This window comes from Scomber japonicus, chromosome 13, assembly GCF_027409825.1.
Source record: "Scomber japonicus isolate fScoJap1 chromosome 13, fScoJap1.pri, whole genome shotgun sequence".
NCBI classification, from domain to species: Eukaryota; Metazoa; Chordata; class Actinopteri; order Scombriformes; family Scombridae; genus Scomber; species Scomber japonicus.
The window spans coordinates 14,136,712-14,153,271 of NC_070590.1; the positions used below are offsets into that span (position 1 = coordinate 14,136,712).

General features: G+C 38.3%; 1 protein-coding gene across 1 annotated transcript in view; it reads right to left on the minus strand.

Annotated features, from left to right (window-relative positions):
• LOC128371192 (actin-binding LIM protein 3-like) overlaps positions 1-5,409 on the minus strand; it is a 41,556-nt gene extending 36,147 nt beyond the window's left edge. Inside the window, exons 1-2 of the mRNA XM_053331445.1 lie at positions 5,391-5,409; positions 2,253-2,417 (exon numbers count right to left, since the gene is read on the minus strand). Coding sequence (XP_053187420.1) covers positions 2,253-2,417; positions 5,391-5,409 — 184 coding nt within the window. The remainder of the gene's footprint in view (positions 1-2,252; positions 2,418-5,390) is intronic.
• Between the last annotated feature and the right edge of the window lie 11,151 nt (positions 5,410-16,560).

Sequence of the window (16,560 nt, forward strand, 5' to 3'; positions counted from 1 at the left end):
ATTAAGCTTACTCAGCTAGATCAATTGTCCATAATAACAAATACAGTAATATCAAAGAGACGGCACTTCCTTCAACAAACCTAGCTTGAGTTGAGCAAACAATCAGTCGATTATACAATCAATCATTCAACCAAACACACAAGCAACTAAGGTAGTTATTTCATCTCAGGTTCTTTTTAAAGATCTGCAGTGAGTGATGGGCACAGGAGAGAAGATATGGAGTCTCTCCAAAAAACATAAAAAAAGAAAGAAAGAAAAAGAGACCCATCCTTTTGGTGTTTTATGGCTGAGTGCATTCTGGTGGCAGATCAAACAAAGAAAACAGTGTTGTCTTGCAGCATGCTTTGGGACTGTGCGGTTCCCGGCCTGTGAAAGGAAGTTAGCTGGTTGGAGTCAGGCTGAAAACCTGCTGACTGCACTGCCAAGCTCGCTGCTGACTCCAGACCTCTATTTGTGCACTCTGTCCCACCTGCTCACTGGTGGAGCACAAACATGAAATGACACACATGTAGCAAATATACACAGACACATACTTACTGTGTATTCATGCATACACTCAAACAGATGCACATTTAAAGGATAAGGTGTGGATATGAAAAATGAAAAGTTAGGAGAGAGGGAAAGACAAATGACTATTTTGACAAAGAAAAACATTTCACTCTTTCATCTCACAAATATTAGACTATGAAGTGAGACTCCCTTTACATGCATAAGCTAGTGTGAAGCTACACATACTTGCCAGATCAAAATCTCCTAAAAAGTCAACAATTTGTGAGTTTTAAAAAAAAGTTACACAAAGGACAATTTCTGGCCAATACTGCATCGGAAATCACACATTATGCACTACATATATGTGCTATCCTTCAACATACTTTTCTGTGAATAGACAGTAGTATGTATCTTTTTGGATGCACTGAGCTATAATTATCACGTTGCTTACTGAGAGCCTCATTCCCCTTCATCATTTTCAAGCCTACGTAGTGTCCAATGTTTGATTACTATCATATTTTCCCATAAAAAGTGTGCGATTCACTTCATATTGGTTTCATACTATGGTTTCAGACACACTCAAAAATCTCACACTCTGTTTTAGCATACTAAATAACATGTTAGTATGCAGAACAAGAGTGTTGTCATCATCATGAAGCTGCGAGACAACCAGTGGAGACTTCAGGAAGTCACTGCTACCGGCAAAGAAATAGTCCAACTCTTAACAACCAAGTAAAACCACAAATTGTTGTTTGAGTAACGGATAAAACAAATTAAATATAATGTGTTCATTAGTCATTTTAGAGATTCTGGAAGGCCTATTTTGGATACTCTGGACAGAACTTTCTCTCTGCATCTAGTATATATGCTACGCTAAGCTAATTGACTGCTCAGTCTAGATAGAATTATATTTAGCATAAAGGCATGAAAGTGGCATCAGTGTTCTCATCTAAAAAAGTAAGTAGGCTCAGTTACTGAAATGTTGAATGTTATATGACTATGTAAGTTAAGAGTTTGTAAGTATACATACACCAGTGGTTTCAATTTGTTGATATTGGCTCCATCAATGCTTGTCTTTTTTGATACCAGATATCTGATCTACCTGATATAAATCAATTGTCAAGTTCAATTAGTGTGTGAAAAAGAGCTGCAACTAATGATTAACAGTCAGTCCGTGTGGACCAACAGTCCAAAACACAAAGATAATTGATTTGCTGTCATATATGACACATAAAAGCAGCAAATTTGAGAATTTGGAGAACTTTTTGTAATGACTAAAACAATTGATCAATTATCTAAATTGTTTCTAATTAATATTCTGTCAATTGACTGATCAACTAATCAATTAATGAACTAATTGTAGCAGTTATTACTGATTCTTCTGTGTCACTGAATTTGTTATGTCTTATGTAATATGCTGCATAAGGCTTACTTTGATCCTGGTTGTCATCGTTCAGTTTCTATCTCAATGGAGACAAAAGCTTTCATTGATTCAAATGAACTGCTTCCTTCTTGTCTCCGCTCTTGTAATGATTGTATCTTTAATTATGCAGATTGATGTGGGTGGATTCCTCAGAAGGAAACAGGTGCATTAGTACAAGGATGAAAAATAAATGAAGATGAAATACTGTGTGAGAGTTGGAGTGGAAATTGGAAGCAGATGTGAGTGTATGAGCATACTCTATGTGCACATGTGAGAAGACGTTAATGTGTACCGGATGTGCATGTACTGTAGGTGTGTGGTGTTTTTTTGTTTTTTTTACCTTGACAGGTGAAGCAGTGCACGTGGAAGTGTGTGTTCTTGACGCGCACCACCTCCCCACGACACACCTCCCCACAGCGCTCGCACACAATGGGTGAATTTCCGCGGCTGGACAGAGGAGAGCTGCTGTTGTTGTTTCCTCCATAAAGACCTGATTGGTACTGAACTGTTGGTAGGAAGGAGAGGAGTGGAGAGGAGAGGAGAGAAGATCAAAAACATGTCACTTGTTGTCATTTTGGGGACTTTCTTTAGTCTTCCTTTTAACTGGATTCAAACATTTGATCAAAGTGTGATAAAAATGTGGAATGACCGGATCAAAAAGATGAAGATCAAGAAGATTTTTTCTCAGGAAAGTGTCTTCTTACAGGAACACGTGACAGATAAACAAGCTTTAATGCGCAATAAATGTGAAATCAGTTGCTCAGGCTTGCCTTATCTGTGCACATTTTTCTCTCATTCTAATTTAATTTGGTCTTTGAATGATACTTTTATTTAATGTCATAAATATGGCAACCAATCCTGGTGGGTCAATAGGACAGAGACAGAAAAAACACAATACAACAGATAACAGACAAAAACAAAACATGGATGCACACAGACAAACACACACACACTTGGCTCAAGGTTCAGAGGAGATGAATGAAGCTTAGTGACTGACTTGTAACTAGTTGTGGTTCCTGGAAAGTATGTTACTCTTCCATGGAGATCAGCACGACTTATAGCCATTTTTTACAAGGTGGCTTAAAAAAGACCACAGACCGGTGTAGGAAAAGACATGCACTGAGTGAAACATCTCAATCTTATGGTCAATATATCATATTTTTTACCAGTGCGCTGTAATGCACATCTAAATATACCCTATAAATTCATCCTGTTGTTGCTGCTGCACTACTTCACTTCACAAATTAAACTTGACTCCTCTCTTCACATTGTAGTCCTCTGATCTGACTTTTTTTTTCTGTTGATGACAATCAGGCAGCCAACTAGAGCTGCAACTGAGTTATTTTCATTTTTTATTCTGATGATTTTATTGATAAATAAATTAGTTGTTTAATCAATAAAATGTCAGAAAATTGTGAAAAATGTGGATCACTGTTTCCCAGAGCTAATGTCAGTGCCCTCAAATGTCTTCTTTTGTCTTGACAAACAGCTTACAATTCAATTTACTGTCATGGAGGATGAAAGAAACCAGAAAATATTCATATTTGAGTAAACGGAATTGGACAATTTGGAAATGTTTTTCTGAAAAAATGAATGAATTAGTCGGTGATTAATTTAACAGTTGGTAACTAATCAATTAATTGACTAATCATTGCAGCTCTACTGTGCATATGACAGTATAGCTTTAAAAACTGAATCTTGACATGTGCTGCAAATGCAGAGCATGTACTGCGAGAGACAGAAAAGGGCACAGAGGGGCCGTTTTAGGATTACACTTCTTTCATCCTCGCTTATGAAACTGGTCAAATCCCTCTTAGTGAAACAAGTCCTTTCTTTACACTGCCTGAAACACACACACTGCTCTGTTTCTGTCATCGTAGAACAAGACAAAAGGAAACCAAGGGTATATATTTCACTGTTTCACTTTTGGTATTCATTTTGATATCCTGTAACAGTCTACTCTAAGGCTACCTACACACTGTGAAAAATTCCTACTGTATTCTGCTCAATTACATTACATTACAGTTAATGCTGCTGCATCCCAGTGTTTTATTATGCAATCACAGCAAAGCCAGCAGGTTAAGCTGATGACAGCAGGAGAGACAGAAAAGAGATAGAAAAAGAGACAGGGATCTATAAATGTTTTGGGGGAGAAAAAAAGGTAAAACTAGGGCAAAACTGTTTCTCAACAAATTATATCGTATGTGTGTGTGTGTGTGTGTGTGTGTGCTCTACTGAAGCTGGCACTGGTTCTGTAGACAGATGGCAGCACAAGGACTGGAACCACAGACAGAATGATCTGAGCCACCTGTGTGTGTGTGTGCGAGAGAGAGAGAGGGAGAGTGTGGCACGTGCTTCAGTGTGTGCACTTGTGCTGTATGTGTGTTGTGTGTTCTGTACTGTACATACTGTATAACTGAACTAAACTTTGGTGAATGCTGCTTGATATTTATCCGTTCTGACATTGGCTTCAAAAGTAAAATAAAACATTTCTTCTGCACTGTTTGACAGAGTCACATTCTGACCTGTAACCTTGTAAATAAACTTCCTGGATAAAAACCAATAATACTGTGACTCAAACTAGTAAGCCAAAAGATAATCCCCCTCTCTTCTGTGGAAGATTTTGGGGGTTGCAGTTGCTATGCTGACATGGTCATAATTGCATTGGAGTGCAGCCCAGCTGGGGCCCGTATAAGGTTAAATATCTCCCTTAGGTTAAATGTATAAAACTGAATGGCTGCTAGGAGGTGTCACTGGCTGCTTAATGACTTACACTGGAAAGCGTGGTGTCATATGTGACACCTTGTGCAAAATAGATTTTGGGATTAAGTGGTTTCACATCAATAACTGCTTTATGTGGCTCTATGTTTAAATACTGGGACATTTTAATATGTGCCCTGGGCAGTGTGGACCACAGATGTGGTATTTTGTCTTCTGGCTTCCTTTATTCTTTCTAAAATATCTGAATAGCTCTCACAGGCTTCTCTTACTGCCTTACTTGACTGTTACAGGTTGCAAAAGATGATTAAAAGCACCAGTGAAGGTTACTGATTTATAAAAAACAGAATGTTGTGGGAGCAATTTGTTAAATGAAATGATGGATACATTGATTGTGACTGTAGGAATGTATTCAGTGGAGGAATCCCTGGTGGTTATCAGTACCACAATAAATCTATACCAATTCATGCACACTGCACACAATCTTTAAAACTGGCAACACAAACTGACAATGATTAAAATACTGATGAACGGTGACACCTATCAATACACAATATCAGCCTATGTTTCAACACAGACTAACCTTCACTGACAGAGCTGGCTAATGACATGATGAAATGTAGTGTCAGTAAGTGAGCCAGTGATCAATAACCTCAGTGAAGGGCTGTTTATGTCTACTTCAGAATAAACCCTCCCAGGGCACTGTGGTATTGATTAGGCAGAAACACACACACACTTGTGTACCTCAAACTCTGCTCACCATTTGTCGGTCCACTCATGATGATTCCCCCAGTTCACAGCTGTAATAATCGTCCTCACAGTCTGTATCAGTCAGTTCATTTAAGCTTCCAGCAGCAGTGCAAAAGCTCCAAATATGACCAAGCACTCATGTCAACTCTCTATCACTGTCCGACTTAAAACTCTTCCTCCCTCTCTCGGTTTCAGTCCGGATGAGGCTTTCCCTGCTCCTCCCGGCAAGCGGATTACTGTCAGACTGCAGACTATACTCTCCAAATGCTTAAATCGAAACAGACGGTAGCATCCTCCTCCTCCTCACGCCTTCAGCTTCTCCCTCTCCCACCCAGCAAACCCTCAGCCATACTGTGGCTCTGTGCAGAAGCGTGCATCCCTCCCTGAACAGTCAGTGCGCTCCTGGAGACGCCTGTATGAACGTGTGCGCCGGTGTGAAGGCTGAAATGCTGCTGGTGAGTTTCACAGACTAGGAGCTGTCAGAGTTTTCCACCCGGCAGGACAGGCTCCTCTCACGGTACGAGAGCGCAGAATAGTGTCTGAGCTCTGAACTGCAAGGAAACAAAGACACCAGCCAAACTTGATTGTTTAGTGTGATGGGTTTTTAACTGGCAATGGCTCTCTAAAGGGATCTTCAGGTGTACTTTCATTGTAATTTGATCTGTCCTGTGTGAAATCTGTGTAATATTCTTAACAGGAGTGTGTCAGGAGGTTTTTGTGAAATGGTTCTCAATAGTCAGTTTATCCTAAATGTGAACCACCTTAATCCTGTAGTACTGTATTATTAATGTCACAGATTATCACTTCAATTCAGAGTCAAGATTCAAATACTTTGTCAAATGCACAGAGCAAGAGGTTACAGTGTGTGATGAAATTCTCATTTTGCAGTGTCTGCCAAAGCATATTAAAAAAAGGAAAAATGGATTAACAGTAGCTATCTGGAAATGCACAAGAACTAAATATACAATAGTAAAAGGTGTATGCTGACTGTACACATTGATGTGCAAATAATAGCATAAAGCCTTAAACGGTCATGGTGTAACAGGTGGAGGTGGTAGGACCCAGTTGCAGCACAGAACACCAGTGAGCAGTTTTAAATGATATTTATTTTAGTTCGCAAGGTAACTGAACAGGTACAGACAGAATGTGTAGGGTAACAGGCAGGGCTCAGGGTTATCAAAGACAGAGTTGGCAGCAGGTACTGTAAGACTATGCCAGTAGCACTCACTGACATGAGGTTGACCAAGCTGGAAGTTCTGGGCTCTCCTGACAGGATCGAAGCCGGAGGACACCACACAGCCACAGGAAAACAGGAACAGGCGATACTCAAGGTCAGGGACAGAAGGCTGGTGCGTTTACTGGAGAAGACACAAGGAGAGGAGGTCAAAAACAAGCAGGGTTGAAACCAGGAAAACAGGCCATGAATTAGTGCTGGAAGGTCTGGCATGAAGCAAATGCATGCATGATCTGGAAAAGAGTGAGTGGACAACAGGAGTATATACACAGGCTTGATTACAGATGGGGTGCAGCTGAGAGTCCAGGTGATTACTGATGAGCTGCAGCTGAGTGCCCAGGTGAACAGAGTTAACTGATGAGGTGGGTGTGGCTGATTAGCAGGAGTAGAGCAGGTGTGTGGTGAATGGAAAGTTACCAGCAGCAGGAGAAGAGCAGAACAGACTGTGACACATGGCCCGTTTTGATGTGGTCAATGGATGTTGAATTACAGTAGTCACCTTCAACTTTGTTATTTTCCTGGAGGAAATTTTGTTTGCAGACAGGCATTAAAGGACATTTTTCAAGTCTGTCTTAAAATAATACTCAGGTGCCCAAATGAACACTGACACTGGATCATTCCTCCTGTGCATACTGAACATTAGGAGATCCCTTCATAATGCACTTACTCTGTAAATGATGGGGGACAAAATACAGATGCCTCCTTCCGTTCAAAAAATGATTAAAAAAGGTTATTTGAGGCTAAAATGTAGCTTCAGCCATCCTAATGAGTCAAATCAAGTTGATATCTTTCAAAGTTACTATTTTTTTACATGCCAAAATTTCTCTTTTCGTTATGATCTTTACACTGCAGCTGAACAGGAAAACATCAGTTGACTGTAATTTTGGCAGATATTCACTTTATTTGACAAAGTCAGGCGGCTGAAGCATCAAATTATCTCCAGATGGTGCTTGCTCATGTGAGAATGTTGGGTCTCTTTAAATTGAATTAAAAAGTATGGTCTAGACCTGCTCTATGTGTCAAGTGCTTTTAGATGACTTTTGTTGTGGTTTGGTGCTATATAAATAATGATTGATTGATTGATTGATTGATTGATAAACGTTTAAATACATTTTTGCTTAAAATGAGGACTGTGTTTTTTGTCCCCTTTACACTGAAAGCACATTTAGAGGGTATCTTCTCGTGTGAACACAAGAAATAATTACAGCAAGAGACAGTGTTTATATGGGCACCTAACTGTTGAACCTATCCTTTAAAAATGTAGGTCACTGGAATACACTGATGGCAATAAGGAGTTATCTATACATGAATTAAATCAATCAATCAATCAATCCATCATTTTTTTTATTAGTGACTGGCTCATATATCATTTATATTTACAATATCCAAACGAGTTTTACTTGAACATATAGTATAGTGAATCTCCAGGTGATGTCATTGTGTCATTAAGTCACATAAATGACATCACCACCCTGGTCAGCCTCTCTGCTATTCAACCTACAGAGAGGCTGAAATTTACAAATTCAATCTGAGCTGGGGAATATTTTCAGAATAACATTCTGGGAGATTTCACCAAGTTTAGTGTTGAAAGTCAGTTTAAACTGAATGGTTCGTATTGTTTCTCCCACAAAACACTGCTAAGCATTTTAATATGAGTTTAATATTACCATAATACTTCTGCAGACATATAACTGCATATAAACATCTAAATATTGAGTTTATTGTGATAACCATTTTTCTGTTTTAATGTAATGTCATCACTTTCATATATTACAGCGATATTTTCAACTGTATCGTTTGTCCTCTTTGGTCTAAAGGATGCTTTAATCCAGCAGTCACAACAATCATTAATCACAGCATAATACTTGCCTGATCAGAATTGTGATCACATAATTAGTCACGTAAAGTGTGAAGGCAAGGCAAGGCAGCTTTATTTATATAGCACATTTCATAACCAGGGGCAACTCAATGTGCTTTACATAAAAACAATCATTTAGCAGGAAGAATTGGGAAAAAAGAACATAAAAACATACAATTAAAAACAAGAAAAAACAACAATAATAAAAATAAAAACAAAGTACAGAAAAAAATAAATAGAAAAATAAAATAAAAACTAGACTAAAATAGAGCATAGAATATGAGTTTGCAGAATACAATAATGATTTGTATTTAAGTCATTGAAAGCCATCAAGTAATAGCAACTAATCAAATACTCTTACCTTTTCTTTTTAATGTTAAAATTGTACTTTTTTGTCTCGTTGTGTACAAAAACACATTTCAAACATACATACCATGACAAGCAGGTGTTTTCATCTGATTTATTATTGTGGAGCTACAGATAGATGGATTGGAGGATCATAAGATCATGCAGCTACAAAGAAACACCAAAAGGGGGCAGTGTATCTTCAGACAATAGTCATGGAAGCTGTGTGTTTTAGTTTTTAGTCACAGTATTATATATAGTGTTCTTTACATGAAACAGGTAGACAAAAGGAAACTTTAATTGGAGTCTGGAGCCTGTATACTTTTCTTCCAGGATGCATTAGATGTATTCTGGGTAATGCAGTCATGTCAATGGGGTTAGAAATGAATTGTGTGCCCAGTACTACAATTTAATATATTAGATACAACAATCTTGATAAATGAACACCAACTGATATCAGGTTTTTCTTCTTATCAAGATAATCTCAGTTTGAATGTTGGGGTATAATATGCACTGTTGCATAAAGCAGCCGTGCATCACAAAAATATGTTTACAGTTACCTTTCAGTCTGTCCTGGCTCACTTCCCTACCACTCAAAACAATGTGCAGAACACTTCCTGCAAATACTGGCAGGCTGCTGGAGCCTGCAAATGCCTCCTGCTGATTTTTCAATAATTTACTCCAACATGATTTTAACAGTGAAATGTTACAGTATATTTGTCTGTTGTTTGCTTTTGACCTTTTACAATATAGGTTTGCTTCCTCCAGTAAGATTCCAGCAGTATTTCTGTTATAAGTGAGCTTCAGAGTCACAGAGTCAGGCTTTGGGTCTTGGCTGATTTATTCTACTCAAAGTCAACTGGAGTCAGCTACGTCTGCAGGGATGTTCAGGTGTGATTAATGACCTATTGTCAAGTCAGTCTACCTATTGAAAAGCATTTGGGACACAATGGTGAATTCTTTAAAAAGACACATAGCCTGGCAATGGCTCAGTGTGATATATACGCAATGTTTTACGGTATATTATACTTTTATTATATTCCAAAAGAGGAAATACAGAGGACATCTGTGGAACATCAAGCAACATTGTTGAAGGTCATGCCAGAAGCAGCTTATTGTGAAGTTGCTTGAGCAAACAGTTAACCCAAAATGGGTTATGTGAATTGTGTTTCAAGAATGAAGAAACAACAAGTAAGCATCCACATATAGTACTGTGCTTCATCTCGTGTTTACGGGGGAAACAAACAGACTAATACTGTCTAGAGTGTAATAAAAATATCAATAGCAGTAAATTGTTTGCACATAAAGTTTAAGACATTCATATAACATCTAGCAGAGAGCTTCAAATTGTCCTTTTTAACAACATTTTATAGGGCACACTACCAGATACGATGTCACAGTAAACCAGCTGGCTTGCTTTGTGACACAAACAGATAAAGCATTGTGTCCTGACATGAAATGGCTGATGGGTGAACAAGCTAGAGGCAGACAGAAAAATTAAAGAAGAAAAAAAAGATGAAACAAACACATGGTTTGATGCCTGAGAAGGGAATAAGTAGCAACTTCCTCTTGGACAGGAACTGGCAGGCTTTGTAGGAAGTGTGGTGTAATTAAAAAAACATTAGCCTATAAATACCAGTGTAGTGAGAGAGAGTCTACCACTGGCCTTGACCACGGTTATATTTGTTTGTTGTAATTATAACAAGGTGTCACGATATATTTAATGATACAAAGTACATATAATGGTTAAAGCTACAAGGAATTTTTGACCACATTAGGGAAGCAGAAACAAAAGTTACACCAAAGACTGTAAAGAAGAAGTATTTACGTAACATTAGTCACTATAAAGTCACGCAATGGTTTATGGATGGCCCCTTTGAAGCCTCAAGTTTCATTATTTGACCATGGCCATCTTTAATTTTTGGAACCAAAAGCAACCATATGGTGCTGATCCTAGCACTAGCTGCTAGCATGGTTAGCACGTGAATTTACAGGTTTACTGTGATAATGCTCATGTTAATTTTCGCTGGCAAAAAAAGAGGCTTAAAACCTTTACAACAAAATGTACTTGCCACAAACAAACTCTACATGGCTCTATTATTAGAGGTCTAATAAAACATCCAACTCTATTACCCTGCTCTTGAGTCTTTCTTTCTACACTGAACTTGTTACAGCCTATAACTGCATGTTCAACATTTTCAGACAACTTGCAGACAACTCTAACATTTATCTGATACTGCCTTTGTAATGGTATACAGAGTAACAAGACTTTTTTTAGGTGACCAAAGTGTTGGAATAAACTTTCTTTGACTCAATATCTATGACTGTATCTGGGGTAAGTAGTAATTATGTAGACACAATGTTACGTACATAGTTACATTATGTAATTAGTGTTGTCGTAGTGGTAGCGACTTGTCAATCACAGCCTAGCCACCTAGGCATACCCTGCTTAATTGTCTATTTTACTTTAAATGGGACCATAATTTGCTAAATTAACATTACACTGTATTTAAAAAGACTTGCGTAGTGATTGAGACCATACTCTTGTTAGGAAAATGTTAACTGAGGTAACAAATCAAGTGAGAAGTTGGACAACTTTCTTGTAGACTTCAGTGGAGTCGCCCCTTGCTGGCCATTACAAGGATAGCAGGTTTAAGGCACTTCCGCATTGGCTTCACTTTTCAGGCAGGGAGCCACCCGCTTCATTTACACTCATGTATTATCATCTTGTTAACTTGCCTTCCAGACAGGCAAACCAAAGGACACAGATTGTTTAAATCATATAATTCGGACCGAATGATATGATTGGTCGGAGTTTTCACTGAATATTATGACAATGGAATAATGTTTTGTTTCTGTGCCTGGTGGATCTCTCTATGATTTTAGAGTGCCATTACCTTTTAACCTAAACAAAAAAAGTGTAAAATGTAACAAAGGTAAGGGTAGCCTTAACTATCTCATTAAAATAATTGTGTATTTATTCATCATAGTTATAGCTTTAATTGTCAATCCTGGGAATGTGGAAGACATGCAATAATATGATAATGATGAAGTCTTTAGTTGTCCAGCATGAGGTCCAGTACTGAATTTTTGCAAGTGCTTCTCTTGTTTCTCCTTATAATAACACTGGACAGTCATATTCTGTTGACTCCTCCCATTTGGAGACACACATTTGACCCTGGCATAAAGCTCTGTGTGTTTGTGGGTGTGTTAGTCAGGAAATGGGACAAGGTGAAGGTGAGGGCACTTCATTCTGTCTGTGTGTGTCTTTGTGTGTGTGTGTCTGTGTTTTATCTCTGATCTATAGTGTCTAACTCCACCTCTTCACATTAAAGGGTCTCTCCATGTCAGGGTCCTGTTCTTTACTGTGACACTTATTGTTGTTAAATCAGAATCTAGAGGTCAAAGGTCACAATACACACCCCAAAAAACTTTGGATTTATTACTGGATGAATCAAAACATATTCATGCTCTTTTAAATGTCTAAAGATAAACCACACTTAGTGCACAATGTCCCATTTTGACCCAAAATAAATCATGTCATCATATGTTGGTGATTATCTTTAAGCCAGCACACATGTTTTGTGCAAATCCACTGTATCGATGGTGTCACCTTTCACATGGAAGACGTAAATATTAAGCTCAGGCAGCCACCTTTGACTGTGATAACAATGTCAGGATTACAATGTAACTTTTATCTGCAAAGGTACAGGAGACAAATGATCTGTCTTTGGAAGCTTAGAGCTCTTACAATGCAAAATCCTTTGTTGAGACCCATCAGCATTGTGGCACTACCCTATTGTTGTAGAATTAACATGTAAGCCCAAATATCTCCTTTGCTGACTGCTGCTTCCATCTCTCACAACGCTTAAACCTGGGTATGGAGCCAGATTTGTGGAGCCTTGGTAATAATCCAAAGAAGTGTGAGCAGCTGTGTTTAGACAGGCAGGATTCCTCTGAGCCTTTGGGTGCAGTAAAATAACAGGATAGTACTGTAAAGGACATCCCATCAGAGAGCGTCAAACGAAACGTGGGGAAAACTGGAATGTGACTCAGGAGAAATTGTATTTGAAAATGTGTTTTTCTTTTAACCTGTTGGAGCATCACTATGAGAAGCATTCAGGTCCAATTATTAGACTGTAAAAAGCCCTTTACTGGTGCTGTTCCTACTACCTCAATGATTTTCTTTTTAGATTTGCTCAGATAAATTGATTATTTTTTATGTTAATATAAGACACACAAATGCCAAAATGTCGACAGCTCATCATTTCCTACATTAAAATTGAGGAGAATATAGTTTTCTTTATAAAAATTCTCAAAAACTTTACTTAAATTAATGAAGCTTGATTTATATGTTGACTAATGTTTCAGTCTTACAGTTATTATTAAGTTATTATTAAGTAACTTACATTGTTAAGTTTCTCATAGTCCAAGAATACCAAGATGTTCACTAAACCAACAAAAAGTCTTCAAAAAAGAATTTAACCCAGGATTTAACCTGATTTAAGCTGAAGGAGCATATACAGCACCATACCAATCCAAGTGCTGGATGCTAACAGCGACTGTGAGTGTAAATATCTCAGAGTTGAGAAATTAAGAACCTAATGTATTTTGCAAGCAAGATGGAGATATATTTTCATAAGCTGTGTGCCAAAAATGTCAGTTTTGTGTATATTGGGATGAGGGTGTACAAAGTACAGTAGATGAATATTAGATTTTTGACACCTGAAACACATAAATGTGTCGAAGATATGATGAAGCCTCAAGTTATTATGAAAAAATATTCCCATAATGAATTAATTTTCAAATAAAAGAGCCTCTTCCAAAGCTTGTGAAGTGCTTAATTGTGACATTCAAGAGCACTTGATGTACCATGCTGATCCTGAAGAGATGAAAACTGCTGACGATTGTTTGGAAATGGTGCTTCAAAAGGGGATGATGAACAACACAGGTGGTGAAAAAGGGACACGGGTGAAAAGCACAGGGTGATGGAAGAAAACAAGGACAGATGAAAGATGAGCGGCAAAGTGCAAGAATTACACAAGGGGGAGACAACAAAAGAAAGGAAACAATGAGAGAGCGATGAGAGAGCGATGAGAGAGCGGAGGCAGAGGAGGAGTTATGAACGAGAAGGGAGAGGAGATTAAAGAGGAGAGTGATGAGGGAAAGTAGAAAGAGAGACAGATAGGAGAGAAAATGAGAGAGATGATGAGAGAGAGGAAAAAAGGAGGAGGAATGGGAAACTGTTGACTGGCAGAAAGAGTGTTTATCTTTCTGGTTATATCCCTCATTTCTGATTTTTAAAAAAACAAACCTTTCATTTCCCCCTCTCCTTGCCTTACACACACACACACACACACACACACCATGAAGTCATGCATACATACATACACAGTATCTGAGGGGCCCACATTGCTGAAAAGGTTACTCGTATGACTCCATCAAATGGTATTTGTGACCCTGACTATTTCTCGCCACCTTGTTCGACCTGTGCAATTACGTCTGTCATAACAGCTGTCTCGGCAGGCAGAGGTGATTCTGGGTCTGTAAAGATACATAAACATGCTGTAGGAGCAGAGGGAGAATGAAAGGAGAGTGAGGAAATCAGCAACCAAGCAAGGAATAGTTGATAAAATGATGGGATGAAGGATTCAATATAAGACAGTATTTTTGATGGATTAGTTTACAACTACTCCATTCAAAGCCCAATTAATGATTAAAGACAAATCCTTTATATCACATTACAGTGTCAGTTTTCCTTCAATATTCAACCTTTTTTCAGTCCATTTACAATTGTTCATTCTAAGAAATTCAGTTTAGTGGTCGGAAAAAAGCCAAAAATGTTAAAATGTTGACAGTTAAAATGTAAAATACTGGTCAATATTGCAACAAAATTTGTGAACTTGCACACTTAGTGAAATATGACATTAGTTACATCAAGACAGCTAGAACATTCCTTATTGATGTCTTATTTCTTATTTAGATTATTTTCCAAATCCTCATATCAGATCACTGCAGTTCATGAAACCATTGTCATATCTTGGAACAGGAAACATAAGGTGTCATACAGACTAGTCCATGTAGAACATACTGTAGCAGCAGGAAACCAGTACAGTACAGTATGGTCCCAGTTCTGTCCCATTGCACGTTATATACAGGATGTACTGTCCAAAATGGGCCTCTTTCAGAAGAATAACAAAGATGCACCAAAACCCAGCTAAGACTGAGAATGTGTTTTTCTCCTTATGGATTTTATTACTCTGCTGCAGATGCATTTTTTGAACAGTGTGTGTCAAATGTTTTAAGCCAAGAAGGCAATGTAAGATGAAACAAATGTGCCTTTGCAGATTTGTTTTGCTCCGTGACATGTTTTGGTGATGAAAACATCATCTGCAAATCGCAGTTATAAAAAAATGCATGCTGTAGTACTGCAGCTGAGATTTGTTGTGTTACTTATCAGTACAGTCACACAATTCTTGTGTGAAACTCTCAACATAGTCTACAGTAGCATATAGATTTGTTCCACCCTTCAGGGAAACCATTCAATACAGAGGCACTTTCTGTTATTTCTGATGAAATGTTTAAAGCTTGTCAGTTTTACTGGATATTGGATTCAGTGGAAAGTAACAGAGAAGATTAAAGGGGAACATCTTCCCCAAAAAAAGACTTTGTGACACTTGCTCACCAACAAACATTTTGTAAAGCATTTTGAATATGAAATATACATCGCCTTGTCATGAACATTAGGACAACATTCCACCAAGACTCTAGTTTTCTTAATTTCCTAATGGTACAACTGCACACTATAACTTGGCTTGTGACATATGTTGCCTTTAATGATTAAAGACAAATCCTTTATATGACATTATAGTGTCAGTTTTCCTTCAATATTCAACCTTTTTTCAGTCCATTTACAATTGTTCATTCTAAGAAATTCAGTTTAGTGGCCGGAAAGACAAGGACAAGGATTTGTCTTTAATCATTAAAGGTGTGTAGATGTGAACTTATTCGCATCTACACACCTTCCCAAACTCTCCAATCCTCCTCTGCCAACCAGCTCTCTGCCCCATCTGCCAACTTAACCACCATGGGGTCAAGAGTCTTCAACCAATCTGCCCCCCGCCTTTGGAACTCTCTCCCACCTGACATTCGCACTTCGGACTTTGTCTCCACTTTTAAATCCCGCCTGAAAACCACACATAATGGGAAGCATGAGCTATGACAGCTATGACATTGATACATTGACGTTGATAGAAGGTGTGGTAAAGAGAGAAGGATGTGCAGAGAGCGAGAGAGGAAGGGATAGGACAGGGACAGGAAGAGGTGCGGAGGGGAATGTGTTGGGGCTAGACAGACGGGAGGAAATGACCATACGGACAGCCTTGTTTCTGTGTTCCCATAGGAAGACTCATTATGGTGTTGGCGAGACAAACAGAATAGTTTAATAGAAGACTTTATGCTCATATGAGCTCTCTAATCATTCACCACTTGGTTTGCTTGCTCTGCTTAGTACCAGCAGTGGTTTCCTCTGCAGGCACGACAACCTTCACATGAACTGTTTGCAGCAGCTTGCATTCATGTGAACCAAGTGTTCCCCGGTGTTGAGAAGCATATAGTGATTGACTCAGGCACTAAAGATGAATCAGCGTTATCTACGAGTCAAACAGAGTATATACTACTATTATCTCTAATCAATCCTTTTGGCCATATGAATGTTGCTCTGAGCTCCTTGACATGCAAAAG